Source organism: Musca vetustissima, unplaced genomic scaffold (genome assembly GCF_032173495.1).
Source record: "Musca vetustissima isolate MV318-11 ecotype Yass unplaced genomic scaffold, APGP_CSIRO_Mvet_v1 utg7919, whole genome shotgun sequence".
Lineage (NCBI taxonomy): Eukaryota > Metazoa > Arthropoda > Insecta > Diptera > Muscidae > Musca > Musca vetustissima.
The window spans coordinates 243,110-261,292 of NW_026882075.1; the positions used below are offsets into that span (position 1 = coordinate 243,110).

An 18,183-nucleotide genomic window follows, 5' to 3' on the forward strand; every position below is an offset into this window, starting at 1 on the left:
AATCCTACACCCCAACAGTAACCCTAAATCCAAATTTCAGGATTCCAACTGTAAATTGTACAAAATTAAGTACACAGTACGAATTTCCAAAACTTCCAACAAAACCAAATCCAACACCCCAACAGTGATCCTAAAATCAAATTTGGTACCATTTAGTACACAATAGTGCGAATTTCCAAAACTTTTGACATAGCTCAATCGTACATTCCAACAATGATCCTAACTCCAAATTTCAGGGTCCCAGCTCTATTAGTTCACCCAAAATTCAAACTGCACCATATTTAGTACAATTAAGTACCCATAAGTATAAATTTCAAACTACATCGATACCCCAATCTTACTCTCCAACTGTAACCCTATTTCCAAATTTCAGTGTTCCAGCTCTATCGGTTAACTCAAATCCACATTTGGTACCATTTTGTACACATTAGTACGAATTTCCAAAATTTTCCACAAAGCACAATCTTAACCTCCAACAGTGATCCGAACGTCAAATTTCAAGATTCCAGCTCTATCGGTTCACCAAAATCCAAATATAGTACACATTAGTGTGAATTTCCAAAACTTCCTACAAAGCCAAATCTTACACTCCAACAGTGATCCGAACGTCAAATTTCAAAACTGTCTATCGGTTCACCCAAATCCAAATTTGGTACCATTTAGTACACATTAGTACAAATTTCCAATACTTTCTCCATAGTCCAATCCTACACCCCAACAATGATCCTAACATCAAATTTTAGGATCCCTGCTCTTTCAGTTCACCCCAAATTTAAATTGCACCATATTTAGTACAATTAAGTACCCATAAGTATAAGTATTAATTTCCAAAACTACATTCATACCCCAATCTTACAGCTCTATTGGTTCACATAAAAATTTAAATTGTACCAAATTTAGTACACGTTGGTACGATTTTTCAAAACTTTCCACACAAAGCCCAATACTACACCCCAACAGTGATCCGAACGTCAAATTTCAAAATTCCAGCTCAATCGGTTCAACCAAACCGCATTTGGTACCATTTAGTACAAATTTCCAAAACTCCATACATCGGTTAACCTAAAATTTAAATTGTACAAAATTTAGTTTACATTAGTAGGAATTTACAAGACTTACTAAATATCTGAGAATTCCAGCTCCGTTTGTACCTCCAATTAAAAATTGTACCAAAAATAGTACCGTATAGTACTTTTCGTATACATGAGTACACGATTCCGAAACCACCTGCTAATATCGACCTTACTCCTCAACCTTAAATCGCATTCCAAATTTCAAGTTTTTAGCTCAATCCATTCATAGGCCACTAAATTGTATCAAATCTAGTACATTTTAAAAATTTTCGGACACCTATAGTGCGAGTATCCCAAAAACCCTTTAGCTATTCTACATTCCATCAATGATCCTCAAGTCAAATTTCAATGTTCAAGCTGCACCGGTTCGCCAAACTCAAATTGTACCACATTTAGTACTTTTTGCACCTTTCTAGTACGGATTTCCCAGCCTTATCTGTCACTTTTGTACCAAGAGTGAACCTCAAGATTCAAGCTTCAGCCGCTTCGTCTGGGCGTTGATAAATCGTTAAGTCAGTCAGTAAGTCAGCCAATTACGTTACTCTTTTATTAGCATACATATAGGACCATCCAAGGCATGAGTGTGCCCCAAAATGAATCATGTGCATGTTTTCCCTCACCATAAAGCAGGGTTCGCAAAAATTCGCTCGCGAATGATTCAAAAAACATTCTTTATGTTTTGTGCTCATTTTACGAATAAATTTATGGCGACAAATTCTTTACCAAACGAACATTCACCAAAGAATGTTCGCACACACATAACCAACGAATGAGAGCACACAACAACGATCGTTCGTTTCGTTTGGTGGTTGAAATTCTTTCTGACATTCTCACACGAATGAAAACCAATATTCCCGAATACTGGCGAATGCTCAAAACAGCAACAACAATCGTTCGTGAACTCAATTGTTGTTGGACATGTGTTTTGTTATTCCACACACTTTCTGCCACACACACACATTCTTTCATTGTTTGTGTTTGTGGTTGTTTTTAACAGTGCTCCCGAGAATTCGCGAGCATTCGCGAACATTTGTTTTTTTGAGTTTTACAAAAGAATGTTCTTCAGCAACAAATGCTCGCGAATGAATGAATCGACGACGAAATTTTATGGTTCGTGAATTTTTCGTACAATCATTCACGATAAATTAAAAACATTCGAATTCTCGCCGTGAGCATTTGTGAGAAAGAGCTCATTTAAATATCAGTTTGGGGCAAAAATAAATCCAACTCCAGAAATCCCCAAACTAATGTATACATATATATTGAACATTTTTTGATAGGATTTTTTCCACAAACTCTATATTTTCCTTATCTATTTGAAAAGAATAAAAAAAATATTACTGTAGCATTGTGTAAATTTTTTGGTAATATCAATGAGTATCACAGCTAACAGCGAATAGTGCGACTTTAGCCAGCATAGCGTACGGTTCATTGCCAAAAAAAAATTATGTCGGATTCAGTGGATATATCTGTTTTCAAAACCTTTTATGATCCTGAAACAAAAATATGGCGCGGCGAAAAAACTGAATACAATTATAATCCAGAGGATTCAATTGCTTCGTTGGTATTAAAAAAACTACTAGAGAATCCCGACAACATTGGGCAGGTAAACAAAACAACGTGTCATTTTTATATACGAATATAACAATATCGGCTACAATTTTAAAATCCATGTGAAAAAAGGGAAAACAAAACTTTGAAAAAGTGCCAAAACTAAAAAACAACAACAACAATTAATAATTCCAAAAAAGAAAACTATTATTTATGTGATTTTAAAGAAAGTATATTTCCGTGATAGCCCAACAACAACAACGCTTATCTCTACTTATCGAACATCAGCTGAGCAAAAGCGTTTCGTTAGCTACTAACTAAAAAAAACGTGTGTTGTTCGGTCGAACTAATAGATTATCAACAGATCGCGAGACAGATAAACAAGTCCAAGAAACGATGATAAGTTCGCAGGTGGTCGTTCTTTTTTCATAATGGCCACCGTGAAGAAAACGTCAAATCATTGCAAAAATATAAAATCAAGGGGTAAAAGCTGACAAGGGGGACAGGTGCATGACGTGAATAGGCTATCTATCAACTGATCCTATCAAATATTCAGATACTAACAATTTCAACATTTTGTGGCGAATATACCAGAAGGTGTGGTCCTATCTTCGAAATTGGTTTTAATTTACGAGATTTTTCCATACGTCAAGGACCTAGAAGGCCAAATTAAAGTCAATTGGGTTGAAAAATGGAATTAAGGAATTTTTGTCAAGGACTATGTCAACAATAGGCGTGAATTTTTAAAGGAAATTTTTGTCAAGGACTATGTCAACAATAGGCGTGGATTTTTAAAGGAATTTTTGTCAAGGACTATGTCAACAATAGGCGTGGATTTTTAAAGGAAATTTTTGTCAAGGACTATGTCAACAATAGGCGTGGATTTTTAAAGGAATTTTTGTCAAGGACTATGTCAACAATAGGCGTGGATTTTTAAAGGAAATTTTTGTCAAGGACTATGTCAACAATAGGCGTGGATTTTTAAAGGAATTTTTTGTCAAGGACTATTACAAAAATAGGCGTGGATTTTTAAAGGAATTTTTTGTCAAGGACTATTACAAAAATAGGCGTGGATTTTTAAAGGAATTTTTTGTCAAGGACTATGTCAACAATAGGCGTGGATTTTTAAAGGAATTTTTTGTCATGGACTATTACAAAAATAGGCGGGGATTTTTAAAGGAATTTTTTGTCAAGGACTATGTCAACAATAGGCGTGAATTTTTAAAGGAATTTTTGCCAATGACTATTACACAAATAGGCGTGGATTTTTTTTCGCCATGATTACTACTACTTCTTTCAGTCTTCTATAGAAAGGATATTTCGGTATTTTATAGAAAAAAAAACCAATTTCAAAATCGTATTTCCCAATTTCAGGTTTGCTATCAAACTGGCAATGAACTGACAAATATGGAAATTGCTAAACGTACCGTCCAGGTGGCCAAATACTTTGAAAAACTCCAGCTGCAACAATGTGATATGATCGGTCTGTGTGCCAGCAACACTGATTACATTGCTCCATTGGTGTTTGGTGCCTTGGCATCGGGTCTGTGTATTAGCACCTTGGATCCCAGTTTTGATAAGGATGGCATCAAACATGTCTATTCACTTACCAAACCACGTATGATGTTCTGCGATGGTCAATTGTATGAGAAGGTTCGTGAAGCTCTGGATGAGTGCGGTTTGACGGCAACTAAAATATATACAATGTGTGATCATATTGAGGGAGTTCCATCTATTATGGAATTTTTCGAAGATGACAGTGTGGATCCTCGTGAGTTTAGGTATGTGATTGGATGTTTTCTTACGTTCAATTTTAAATAATATATATTTCGTTGCTTTAGAGTACCGCCATTGAAGGAGGGTGTCCACCAAAGTGCCTTCATTGTCTGCACCTCGGGTACAACCGGTTTACCGAAAGGTGTCTGTATCTCACATGCCACTTTTGTGTTCAATACCTATGCTGTGTAAGTATTTGGTTTTAATGCAAGAAGAAGTGTTTTTTTTATATTTTTTTAAATAATTTTGTATTTCTCTCCCCTTGCAGTGACAACTTTAACGGCAATACTTTCCTCTGCTTTAGTACCCTTTATTGGGTGTCCGGTCTATTTACACTGATTCAAGGCACATTGGGTAATGCCAGACGCATTATTTCCACAAAAGCCTTTAATGTCGACGATTTCTTTGACATTGTACAACGCTACAAGGTCAACATAATCATGGTTCCACCATCGCAGATCGCCTTGGCTGTGTCCTCGGACAAAATTGCCCAGGCCGATTTGTCCAGTTTAAGTTTTTGTATGATCGGTGGTAGTGCAGTTTCATATGCCCTAACAGAGAAATTCAGGAAATATGCTCCAAATGCTTGGTGTGTGGTCGGTTATGGTTCCAGTGAAACTTCCGGTATTGCTGTAACTCCAAGTGTGCCCAATAGTCCGGTGGGAACGTTGGTTGCCAATGTTGAAGTTAGAATTATCGATGATGATGGCAATTCATTGGGACCCAATGAAACCGGTGAGCTTTGCGTACGCACACCATTACCCTGGAAGGGTTATTATGGTAACCCCACGGCGACCAAAGAAAAATATGATGCTGATGGTTGGATCTACACCGGAGATGTTGGTTATTTCAATGATGAGGGTGTCCTCTTTTTGGTCGATCGTAAATGTGATATTCGTAAATATAATAATTTCCATTTCTCCCCCACGGACATTGAACTCGTCATCAGTGAATTGCCTCAGGTGGCTGATGTTTGTGTCGTGGGTATTCCTCATAGTGTACATGGTTTCTTGCCAGCTGCCTGTGTTATAAAGCGTCCGGATAGTGAAATCTCTGAATCGGAGATCTATCAATATGTTGTGGATCGCATGCAAGATTTTGAACATTTACGTGGTGGTGTTTATTTTGTGGAGAGCTTCCCTGAAACACCATCGGGTAAAGTCATTCGTCGTAAGGTGGCGGAAATGTGTGAAAAGTTGTGGAAGGAAAAGAATGGAAGTGATTAAATAAAATTGTAGATTTTTATTGTAATTATAAAATAAATGTATAAACTTTTTTAAATTAAATATTTTAATAAAAAAATTGAATTATTAATCTAATTATTCCAAGGACTATTGCAGTAAGGTATTTTGTAATTTTTAAAGGAATATTTTGTCAAGGACTATGTCAGCAATAGGCGTGGATTTTTAAAGGAATTTTTGTCAAGGACTATGTCAGCAATAGGCGTGGATTTTTAAAGGAATTTTTGTCAAGGACTATGTCAGCAATAGGCGTGGATTTTTAAAGGAATTTTTGTCAAGGACTATGTCAGCAATAGGCGTGGATTTTTAAAGGAATTTTTGTCAAGGACTATGTCAGCAATAGGCGTGGATTTTTAAAGGAATTTTTGTCAAGGACTATGTCAGCAATAGGCGTGGATTTTTAAAGGAATTTTTGTCAAGGACTATGTCAGCAATAGGCGTGGATTTTTAAAGGAATTTTTGTGAAGGACTATTACAAAAATAGGCGTGGATTTTTAAAGGAATTTTTGTCAAGGACTATGTCAGCAATAGGCGTGGATTTTTAAAGGAATTTTTGTCAAGGACTATTAAAGTAAAAGGCGTGGATTTTTAAAGGAATTTTTGTCAAGGAGTATATCAGCAATAGGCGTGGATTTTTAAAGGAATTTTTGTCAAGGACTATGTCAACAATAGGCGTGGATTTTTAAAGGAATTTTTTGTCAAGGACTATTACAAAAATAGGCGTGGATTTTTAAAGGAATTTTTGTCAAGGACTATGTCAGCAATAGGCGTGGATTTTTAAAGGAATTTTGTCAAGGACTATGTCAGCAATAGGCGTGGATTTTTAAAGGAATTTTGTCAAGGACTATGTCAGCAATAGGCGTGGATTTTTAAAGGAATTTTTATTTAGGTCCATAGTCCTTGATTTTTTGTCAAAGAGTATGTCAGAAATAGGCGTGGATTTTTAAGGATTTTTTTGTCAAGGACTATGTCAAGCAATAGGCGTGGATTTTTAAAGGAATTTTTGTCAAGGACTATGTCAGCAATAGGCGTGGATTTTTAAAGGAATTTTTGTCAAGGACTATGTCAGCAATAGGCGTGGATTTTTAAAGGAATTTTTGTCAAGGACTATGTCAGCAATAGGCGTGGATTTTTAAAGGAATTTTTGTCAAGGACTATGTCAGCAATAGGCGTGGATTTTTAAAGGAATTTTTGTCAAGGACTATGTCAGCAATAGGCGTGGATTTTTAAAGGAATTTTTGTCAAGGACTATGTCAGCAATAGGCGTGGATTTTTAAAGGAATTTTTGTCAAGGACTATGTCAGCAATAGGCGTGGATTTTTAAAGGAATTTTTGTCAAGGACTATGTCAGCAATAGGCGTGGATTTTTAAAGGAATTTTTGTCAAGGACTATGTCAGCAATAGGCGTGGATTTTTAAAGGAATTTTGTCAAGGACTATGTCAGCAATAGGCGTGGATTTGTAAAGGAATTTTGTCAAGGACTATGTCAGCAATAGGCGTGGATTTTTAAAGGAATTTTTATTAAGGACCATAGTCCTTGATTTTTTGTCAAAGAGTATGTCAGAAATAGGCGTGGATTTCTTAAGGATTTTTTTGTCAAGGACTATGTCAGCAATAGGCGTGGATCTTTAAAGGAATTTTTGTCAAAGACTGTGTCAGCAATAGGCGTGGATTTTTAAAGGAATTTTTGTCAAGGACTGTGTCAGTAATAGGCGTGGATTTTTAAAGGAATTTTTGTCAAGGACTATGTCAGCAATATGCGTGGATTTCTTAAGGATTTTTTTGTCAAGGACTACGTCAGCAATAGGCGTGGATCTTTAAAGGAATTTTTGTCAAGGACTGTGTCAGCAATAGGCGTGGATTTTTAAAGGAATTTTTGTCAAGGACTGTGTCAGTAATAGGCGTGGATTTTTAAAGAAATTTTTGTCAAGGACTATGTCAGCAATTGGCGTGGATTTTTAAAGGAATTTTTGTCAAGGACTATGTCAGCAATAGGCGTGGATTTTTAAAGGAATTTTTGTCAAGGACTGTGTCAGTAATAGGCGTGGATTTTTAAAGAAATTTTTGTCAAGGACTATGTCAGCAATTGGCGTGGATTTTTAAAGGAATTTTTGTCAAGGACTATGTCAGCAATAGGCGTGGATTTTTAAAGGAATTTTTGTCAAGGACTATGTCAGTAATAGGCGTGGATTTTTATAGGTAATTTTGTCAAGGACTATGTCAGCAATAGGCGTGGATTTTTAAAGGAATTTTTGTCAAGGACTATGTCAGTAATAGGCGTGGATTTTTAAAGGTAATTTTGTCAAGGACTATGTCAGTAATAGGCGTGGATTTTTAAAGGTAATTTTGTCAAGGATTATTAAAGTAATAGGCGTGGATTTTTAAAGGAATTTTTGTCAAGGACTATGTCAGCAATAGGCGTGGATTTTTAAAGGAATTTTTGTCAAGGACTATGTCAGCAATAGGCGTGGATTTTTAAAGGAATTTTTGTCAAGGACTATGTCAGCAATAGGCGTGGATTTTTAAAGGAATTTTTGTCAAGGACTATGTCCGCAATAGGCGTGGATTTTTAAAGGAATTTTTGTCAAGGACTATGTCAGCAATAGGCGTGGATTTTTAAAGGAATTTTTGTCAAGGACTATGTCAGCAATAGGCGTGGATTTTTAAAGGAATTTTTGTCAAGGACTATAAAAGCAATAGGCGTGGATTTTTAAAGGTATTTTTGTCAAGGACTATGAAAGTAATAGGCGGGGATTTTCAAAGGTATTTTTGTCAAGGACTATTAAAGTAATAGGCGTGGATTTTTAAAGGTATTTTTGCCAAGGACTATAAAAGTAATAGGCGTGGATTTTTAAAGGCATTTTTGTCAAGGAATATTAAAGTAAAAGGCGTGGATTTTTAAAGGCATTTTTGTCAAGGACTATTAAAGTAAAAGGCGTGGATTTTTAAAGGAATTATTGTCAAGAACTATTAAAGTAAAAAGCGTGGATTTTTAAAGGAATTTTTGTCAAGGACTATTAAAGTAAAAAGCGTGGATTTTTAAAGGCATTTTTGTCAGGGACTATCAAAGTAAAAGGCGTGGATTTTTAAAGGCATTTTTGTCAGGGACTATCAAAGTAAAAGGCGTGGATTTTTAAAGGCATTTTTGTCAAGGACTATGTCAGCAAAAGGCGTGGATTTTTAAAGGCATTTTTGTCAAGGACTATGTCAGCAAAAGGCGTGGATTTTTAAAGGCATTTTTGTCAAGGACTATTAAAGTAAAAGGCGTGGATTTGTAAAGGCATTTTTTTCAAGGACTATTAAAGTAAAAGGATTTTTAAATATTTCTTATCAAGAACTATATCGGCTATAGATATGGATTTTTAAAGAATTTTTTGCAAGGTGTGGATTTTTTCTAAATTGTGGATTTTTTAAATTTTTTAAATTGTTGTAATGGCCAAATTTTAAAAAGGTCAAACTTCAGAAAAATTTAATCAAATAAAAATCTAAAGTTATCAACACAATAATTTGATTTTCTTTTAAAGAGAAGCTAGAATATTCAGTTTTAAATTTTCAAATTATTTTCTGTTCTTATCGTATAGATATAGAACAACAAAAACTGAGAACAACAATATCTGCCACACCAGTCTACAATAATTTCAAACCAAATAGTTTAGAATTCACATATTTATATACACATCTATGGAAGAAGTTTAACAATGTTTAGTTGAACATTTCTGTTGTCGTGTGTTATCTTTGGCATTAAAAACAAGTTAATTAGATGCATATTGAGTCGAGACGAAACGTTTATACCCACCACTACAAGAGAATTAAAAAATTAAATTTTTTCGATAAATACCGAAAATAAAACCAGTAAGGAAAGCAGTAAAGTCGGACGGGGCCGACTATATGATACCCTTCACCACTTTGGGTATATTCAACAGATGAATCATAACAGACGTCGAATTTTTGAAGGACCATTAACATGAAAATGGATCCATAAACATGTCATTCTGTAACCTACACTAAAGTTTTCATTTGGTCAGATATAGGGTTGCTTCTTACAATGGGACAAAATTATATAAAGCAATGTAAAGGAAATGTATTATAGTAACTACAGTTCCTTGTACCAATTGTGTGGAAATCAGACAAACTTTGGGTCTTTAGTGTACAATTTACACATACTCGGAAGAAAAAATATATAGGAGCTATATCTAAATCTGAACCGATTTTCACGAAACTTAACACACATAATTCTAGACCTTATTCATTACGCAATGCCAAATTTCGTGCAAATCGAAATATATATAGGGACTTTGGTGCAACATTTACATTAAATCGGACAAAATTATATATGGGAGCTATATCTACATCTGGGCCGATTTTCAGTAAACTTAACACACATCATTCTAGACGTAATTCATTACAATATGCCAAATTTCGTGCAAATCGAAGGATATATAGGGACTTTGGCGCACCATTTACATAAAATCGGACGAAACTATATATGGGAGCTATATCTAAATCTGGACCGATTTTCTCAAAACTTGGCAGACATCACTCTAGGCTCAACTCAGTACGTTATGCCAAATTTCGTGCAAATCAAAAGATATACAGGGACTTTGGGACACCATTTACATGAAATCGGACGAAACTATATATGGGAGCTATATCTAAATCTGGACCGATTTTCTCGAAACTTCGTAGACATCATTCTAGACTCAATTCAGTACGTTATGCCCAATTTCGTGCAAATCAAAGGTATATAGCGACTTCGGTGCACCATTTACATGAAATCGGACGAAACTATATATGGGAGCTATATCTAAATCTGGACCGATTTTCACGAAACTTGGCAGACATCATTCTAGACCTAAATGATTAGGCTGTACCAAATTTCGTGCAAATCGAAAGATATATAGCGACTTTGGTGCACCATTTACATGAAATCGGACGAAACTATATATGGGAGCTATATCTAAATCTGGACCGATATTCTCGAAACTTGGCAGACACCACTAGAGGCTTAATTCAGTACGTTATGCCAAATTTCGTGCAAATCGAAAGATATATAGGGACTTTGGGGCACTATTTACATGAAATCGGACGAAACTTGACCGATTTTCACGAAACTTGGCAGACATCATTCTAGACCTAATTCATTATGCTGTACCAAATTTCGTGCAAATCAAAAGATATATAGGGACCGTTTACATTAAATCGGTTAAATATATATATGGGAGCTATATCTAAATCTGAACCGATTTTTCCCAATTTCAATAGGGTTCGTCCTTGGGCCAAACAAATGAGCTGTGCCAAATTTCATCCAATTCGGATCATAAATGCGACCTGTACTTTGCTCACAAAAATACATGGACAGACAGACAGACGGACGGACGGACATGCATAAATCGACTTAGAAAGTGATTCTATGCATATTCTCAAAAGGAACCATGTGTCTATCTCGTTTCCTTTTGCCTGTTACAAACATATGCACAAAGACATAATACCCTGTACCACAGTGTGGTGGAGGGTATAAAAACGGGGAGTCTATAAAGCGATAAATCTCCATTATCAATATCACATATCTTAGAAGTAGCTCTATCTCAAATGTTGCGATCCTTATCGCAAAGGTCAACAGACACACAGAGTGACATGGCAAATTCGATATAGAATTTTATTATTTATATTTCGAAATGTTGCAAAAGATATGATAAATTCAACATACCCTGCCTCCATATGGTTTAGAGTATAATTATGTATACAGCTGCATCGCATCACGAGAATAAAAACAACTGTCAGAAAACTTTTAATTTTAATAGTGGTTTTGACAAGCAGAACATTCGCATCGTTCGTCGGCAAAGATGGCAAAACAAAAAACTAACTACAATCCAAACATCAAGATATGGAGTGGGGAAAACATTGGAATGACCTATGGACCAGAGGATTCAATTGCAGCTGTGGCCCTTAGGAAAATGCTGGAGAAACCGAAACAAATTGCTCAGGTATTTTTTTAAACAGCAATTATAATGAAATTGTTTATTTTTTTTGGATATACAATTAATTCGTTAAAATTTAAGCATTTGGCAAAGCGATAAAAGCTACCGAACCTGTTATGGGTCGTAGCTAACTAACAAGATTTGTAGTCAAGGTCAAGGAAAAAATAATAGTTATTTTATATGTATATATATATATATATATATATGACGAATTTAAATGAGCTGGTAACAGGGCAAACATTTTTTAAAAATCTAAAAGAGAATAAGAGGGAATGGAGAATATAAGAGAGAATATATTACTAATTTTAATTATATATTAATATTTACATAATGATATTAAAGAAAAATTAAATTGCCCTAAAGGTCTGTTATCAAAGTGGCAATGAGATGACAAATCTGGAAATTGCTAAACATACCATCCAGGTGGCCAAGCGCTTCGAGAAACTCCAGCTGCATCAAGGTGATATAATTGGTTTGTGTGCTGGCAATACTGATTACATAGCTCCATTGGTGTTTGGTGCCTTGGCATCGGGACTGTGTATCAGCACTTTGGATCCCAGTTTTGATAAGGATGGCATCAAACATGTCTATTCACTGACCAAACCACGTATGATGTTCTGCGATGGCCAATTGTATGAGAAGGTTCGTGAGGCGTTAGATGAATGTGGTTTGAAGGCAACCGAAATCTATACAATCAGTAAACATTTTGATGGAGCTCCCAGCATTATGGAATTTTTTGTGGGAGATAATATTGATCCATATGATTATAAGTGAGTGTGGTTATATTAAAATTTGTTTATGCTTGGGTAGTCTATTTTATTTTTTTTTCTAGAGTACCGGCTTTGAAAGATGGCCTTGATCGGACTGCATTTATTGTTTGCACCTCGGGTACGACGGGATTGCCAAAAGGTGTTTGTGTTTCACATGCAACAATTGTTTGGAATTCTTTTTCTTTGTAAGTACATATTTTCTTATAAAAAAAATTTACAACAAAATTTAAGCTCTAAAGGGTTCTTAAAAAATATTTAAAAAAAAATCCACTTTATATGGCATATAAAAATATAAACCAGTAAGGAAAGTAGTAAAGTCGGACGGGGCCGACTATATGATATGTGCATCTACCTAGATCTATCCATAAACATGTCATTCGTTTGTTACAATGGGACAAAAGTATGTAAATCGACTTCAAACAAATATAATTAGGTCATCCGTTGGGCTATGTCTGTACTTCTAGAAAACGCAACTACGTAATTCTGTGCTCAATTTTGTACGAAACTTGGCAGACATCATTCTAGGCTCAATTCAGTACGTTATGCCAAATTTCGTGCAAATCGAAGGTATATGGGGACTTTGGTGAACCATTTACATGAAATCGGACGAAACTATATATGGGAGCTATATCTAAATCTTGATCGACTTTCACGAAACCTGGCAGACATCATTCTAGGCCCAATTCAGTATGTTATGCCAAATTTCGTGCAAATCGAAAGATATATAGGGACTTTGGGCACCATTTACATGAAATCGGACGAAACTATATATGGGAGCTATATCTAAATCTGGACCGATTTTCTCGAAACTTGGCAGACATTACTCTAGGCTTAATTCAATACGCTATGCCATATTCTATGCATATTCTCAAAAGGAACAATGTGTCTATCTCGTTTCCTTTTGCCTGTTACAAACATATGCACAAAGACATAATACCGTGTACCACAGTGTGGTAAAGAGTATAAAAAAAATAATTTTTTTAGACAAGGACTATTACAGCAATAGACCTGGGGTTTTAAACGATTTTTTTGTCAAAGACTATTAAAAAGTAGGCGTAAATTCTTAAAGGATTTGTTATCAAGGACTATTACAGCAATAGGCGTGGATTTTTAAAGGATTTTTTAGGCGTGAAATTGCATTTTTTGTCACTTTTAAAAAATAGGCGTGGATTTTTAAAAGGATTTTTTCAATGCCTTTTAAAAAGTAGGCGTAGATTTTTTAAAAGAATTTTTTAGGCGTGAATTTGCATTTTTTGTCACTATTAAAAAATAGGCGCGGATTTTTTTAATGACTATTAAAAAATAGGCGTGGATTTTTTTAAAAGGATTTTTTTGCCAATGACTATTAAAAAAAGGGGTGGATTTTTTTAAGGGATTTTTTTGCCAATGACTATTAAAAACTAGGCGTGGATTTTTTAAAGGATTTTTATTGTCAGGGACTATTAAAAAATAGGCGTGGATTTTTTAAAAGCATATTTTTTCAATGACTATTAAACAATAGGCGTGGAATTTTTAAACGGATTTTTTCAATGACTATTAAAAAATAGGCGTGGATTTTTTTTTATTGTCAGGGCCTATTAGAAAATAGGCGTGGATTTTTTAAAAGGATTTTTTCAATGACTATTAAAAAATAGGCGTGGATTTTTTTTATTGTCAGGGCCTATTAGAAAATAGGCGTGGATTTTTTAAAAGGATTTTTTTTTTCAATGACTATTAAAAAATAGGCGTGGATTTTTTTTATTGTCAGGGCCTATTAGAAAATAGGCGTGGATTTTTTAAAAGGATTTTTTTTTTCAATGACTATTAAACAATAGGCGTGGAATTTTTAAAAGGATTTTTTTTCAATGACTATTAAACAATAGGCGTGGAATTTTTAAAAGAATTTTTTCAATGACTATTAGAAAATTGGCGTGGATTTTTTAAAGGATTTTTTCAATGACTATTAGAAAATTGGCGTGGATTTTTAAAGGATTTTTATTGTCAGGGACTATTTGAAAATAGGCGTGGATGTTTTAAAGGATTTTTATTGTCAGGGACTATTTGAAAGGATTTTTTCAATGCCTTTTAAAAAGTAGGCGTGGATTTTTTAAAAGAATTTTTTAGGCGTGAATTTGCATTTTTTGTCACTATTAAAAAATAGGCGTGGATTTTTTTAAAAGGATTTTTTTCAATGACTATTAAAAAATAGGCGTGGATTTTTTTAAAAGGATTTTTTTCAATGACTATTAAAAAATAGGCGTGGATTTTTTTAAAAGGATTTTTTTCAATGACTATTAAAAAATAGGCGTGGATTTTTTTAAAAGGATTTTTTTGCCAATGACTATTAAAAAATAGGCGTGGATTTTTTAAAGGATTTTTATTGTCAGGGACTATTAGAAAATAGGCGTGGATTTTTTAAAAGGATATTTTTTCAAAGACTATTAAACAATAGGCGTGGAATTTTTTTATTGTCAGGGACTATTAAAAAAATAGGCGTGGATTTTTCAAGGATTTTTATTGTCAGGGACTATTAGAAAATAGGCGTGGATTTTTTAAAGGAATATTGTCCCATTAGGAAAATAGGCGTGGATTTTTTAAAGGATTTTTATTGTCAGGGACTATTAGAAAATAGGCGTGGATTTTTTAAAAGGATTTTTTTCAATGACTATTATAAAATAGGCGTGGATTTTTTTAAAAGGATTTTTTTCAATGACTATTATAAAATAGGCGTGGATTTTTTTAAAAGGATTTTTTTCAATGACTATTATAAAATAGGCGTGGATTTTTTTAAAAGGATTTTTTTCAATGACTATTATAAAATAGGCGTGGATTTTTTTTGTCAAGGATTGTGAATTTTTTAAATGATTTTTTTCAATGACTATTATAAAATAGGCGTGGATTTTTTTGTCAAGGATTGTGAATTTTTTAAAGGATTTTTATTGTCAGGGAATATTAGAGAACAGGCGTGGAGTTTTTTTGTCAAGGACTGTGAATTTTTTAAATGATTTTTATTGTCAGGGAATATTACAAAATAGGCGTGGAGTTTTTTTGTCAAGGACTGTGAATTTTTTAAAGGATTTTTGTCAAGGACTGTTAGAAAATAGGCGTGGATTTCTTGTTATGGACTTTTACATACATTTTTTTTAAAGGATTTTTTGTCAAGGACTGGGAAAATAGGTGTGGATTTTTAAAGTGGTTTTTGACGAGGACTATTAGAAAATAGGAGTAAATGTCTAAAGGATTTTTTTTGCCAAGGAAATAGGTTTTTAAGGAATTTTTTGCATTGACAATTACTCCACAATACGTGAATTTTTTAAGATAACTTTTCGGCAAGGACTACATAACCAACTTTCCTTAAAAAATCCGTTCCTTAATAAATCAGAATTCAGAAAATATTAATTTTAAAAATCCACACCACATTCAAATTAACTGCCTTCAGTCAATCGAAGGCCCTTTGAAGTACTTCCGCACAGAAAACCTCTTAAGAGTCTATTAGCTGCAGAAATTCTCAGTGAGGTCCAATATTTATAGATGCCCTATGGAAGACCTCCTAAAGGATTTCAATCTTTAAAAATCTTTCTGAAAGGCTTCTATTTATAGAAGACTTTAGAAAGTTTGATATCCTTCAGAAGAACTTCCACATATAGAAAATCTTTTAAGGGTCTTCAATCTGTATAATACCCTTTCAAGAACTTCCATCTGTAGGAAACCTACTAAATGAATCCAATCTATAAGAAAACATTCCGAAGAACTTATATAGTATATAGAAGAGATGCCAAGAGATTTCCATATAGTAAAAACATCATAAAGGCTCCTGAAGAACTTCAATTTGTAGAAAAAAACCTCTTAAAGTTCTTGAATAGGAAAAACGTTATCAAGAACTATTATCGGTAGAAGTCCTTATAAAGGTTTCATAAAATACGTTCTTGTACACAAAACCTCTTCAACGTCCTCTTTCTATAGAAAATCTCTTAAAGGTCCTAAATCTGTGGAACGTCTCCTAAATTACTTTCATCTTTAAGCAACATTTTAAAGGTTTTCAATCTATAGAAAATTCTTCTAAAGGACTTCCCTATACAGGAGTCTTTACAAAGGTCTTCAGTCAGAAAACCTTCTAACACCCTAAAAACCTTCTGAGGTACTTCTATCTACAGCAAATTTAAAGGATTACCATCTACAGAAAGCCTCTTGAAAGTATTCTATCTATAGAAGACACTTAAAAGATCGCCTCTCTATTGAAGGACTGACACAGAGATCCAATCAATATTCTATCCATAAAAGAGACTATACGTGACCTCAATCCATAAATCACTTCCAGAAGGCCTCTTATCTATTGCAACCCCGTATTAAGCTATCCTCAAAATGCATCTTCAATTCTATTCTATTCTTTCTCTTTTCAGGGACGCCTTCAAGGACACGAATCTCCTTTGTTTCAGCACTCTTTACTGGATGTCTGGTATTGTGGCATTGGTGCATGGTACAATTGGCGGTGCTAAGCGTATAATCTCCTCCGATCCCTTTAATGTAGATGATTTTTTAGACATTGTGCAGCGTTACAAAGTCAACATAACCATTGGGCCACCATCCCAGATTGCCATGGTTGTTTCATCAGATAAAATTACGACCACCGATTTGTCAAGTCTTGTTGCCTCTATCATTGGAGGCAGTGCCGTTTCATATTCTCTAACAGAAAAATATCGAAAATATGCCAAAAATGTTGAATGTTTGGTTGCCTATGGTTGCAGTGAAAGCAGTGGCGTCTCAATGGGAAAAAGTTCGCCCAATAATTCTGTGGGTTATTTACTACCCAATGTTGAAGTGAAAATAATCGATGATGATGGTAAGGCGCTGGGTCCCGATGAAACGGGAGAGTTGTGTGTACGTACACAAATACCCTGGTCGGGTTATTATGGCAACCCCTCGGCGACCCAAGAGAAATATGATGCTGATGGTTGGATTCATACAGGAGATGTGGGCTATTTCAATGATCAGGGTGAATTATTTGTGGTCGATCGTAAATGTGATATTCGTAAATATAATAATTTTCACTTTTCGCCGACGGATATTGAATTTGTCATCAGTAAATTACCCCAAGTGGCTGATGTTTGTGTCGTGGGTATTCCTCACAGTGTTCATGGTTTCTTGCCAGCTGCCTGTGTTATAAAGAGGTCCGATAGTGAGATCACGGAATCGGAAATCTATCAACATGTTGTGGACCATATGCAAGATTTTGAATATTTACGTGGTGGTGTTTATTTTGTGGAGAGTTTCCCCCAAACAGCATCGGGTAAAATCATACGTCGTAAGGTGGCTGATATGTGTGAAAAGTTGTGGAAGGAAAAGAATAGAAATAATTAAATTTTTTTTTTAAACATTTGTAAAATGGCTAATAAATGAATATCTTTGTAAAAATTATATATTTTAATAGATTTTTAAGAATAATATTTAATAAAGCAGTGAGCGGAGCAGTATAGGCGGACGGGGCCCACAACTCTACCCCGCGGATTTTTATTCCGGGCCTGGGTAATATTTCGCGATAGTTGCACCCTCTTGCCCGATTAGAGGTCAACAGCACCTCTTCCTTACCCTGACATATTTTCCGAATATTACCAATACTCAGTACAGATCTTCTAATTACATGTCCATGTTACCTTCACCTATTTCATTACGCTGTGCCAAATTTCGAGCAAATCGAAAGATATATAGGGTCTTTGGTACACCATTTACATAAAATCGAACGAAAATATATATGGGAGCTATATCTAAATCTGGACCGATTTTCAGAAAACTTTGCACACATCATTCTAGACCTAAT

General features: G+C 34.6%; 2 protein-coding genes across 2 annotated transcripts; both read left to right on the forward strand.

Moving 5' to 3' along the window:
• The first annotated feature begins 2,520 nt into the window (after positions 1-2,520).
• Positions 2,521-5,626, forward strand: LOC133328253 (probable 4-coumarate--CoA ligase 1). The gene is made up of 4 exons (XM_061536803.1): positions 2,521-2,679; positions 3,999-4,405; positions 4,466-4,588; positions 4,669-5,626. The coding sequence occupies exons 1-4, from the start codon at positions 2,521-2,523 to the stop codon at positions 5,624-5,626; spliced, it is 1,647 nt and encodes a 548-aa protein (XP_061392787.1).
• Positions 5,627-11,484: 5,858 nt separating this feature from the next.
• Positions 11,485-17,726, forward strand: LOC133328254 (probable 4-coumarate--CoA ligase 1). The gene is made up of 4 exons (XM_061536804.1): positions 11,485-11,625; positions 11,983-12,389; positions 12,452-12,574; positions 16,769-17,726. Exons 1-4 carry the CDS (start codon positions 11,485-11,487, stop codon positions 17,724-17,726), a joined length of 1,629 nt encoding a protein of 542 aa, XP_061392788.1.
• The last annotated feature ends 457 nt before the right edge of the window (positions 17,727-18,183 follow it).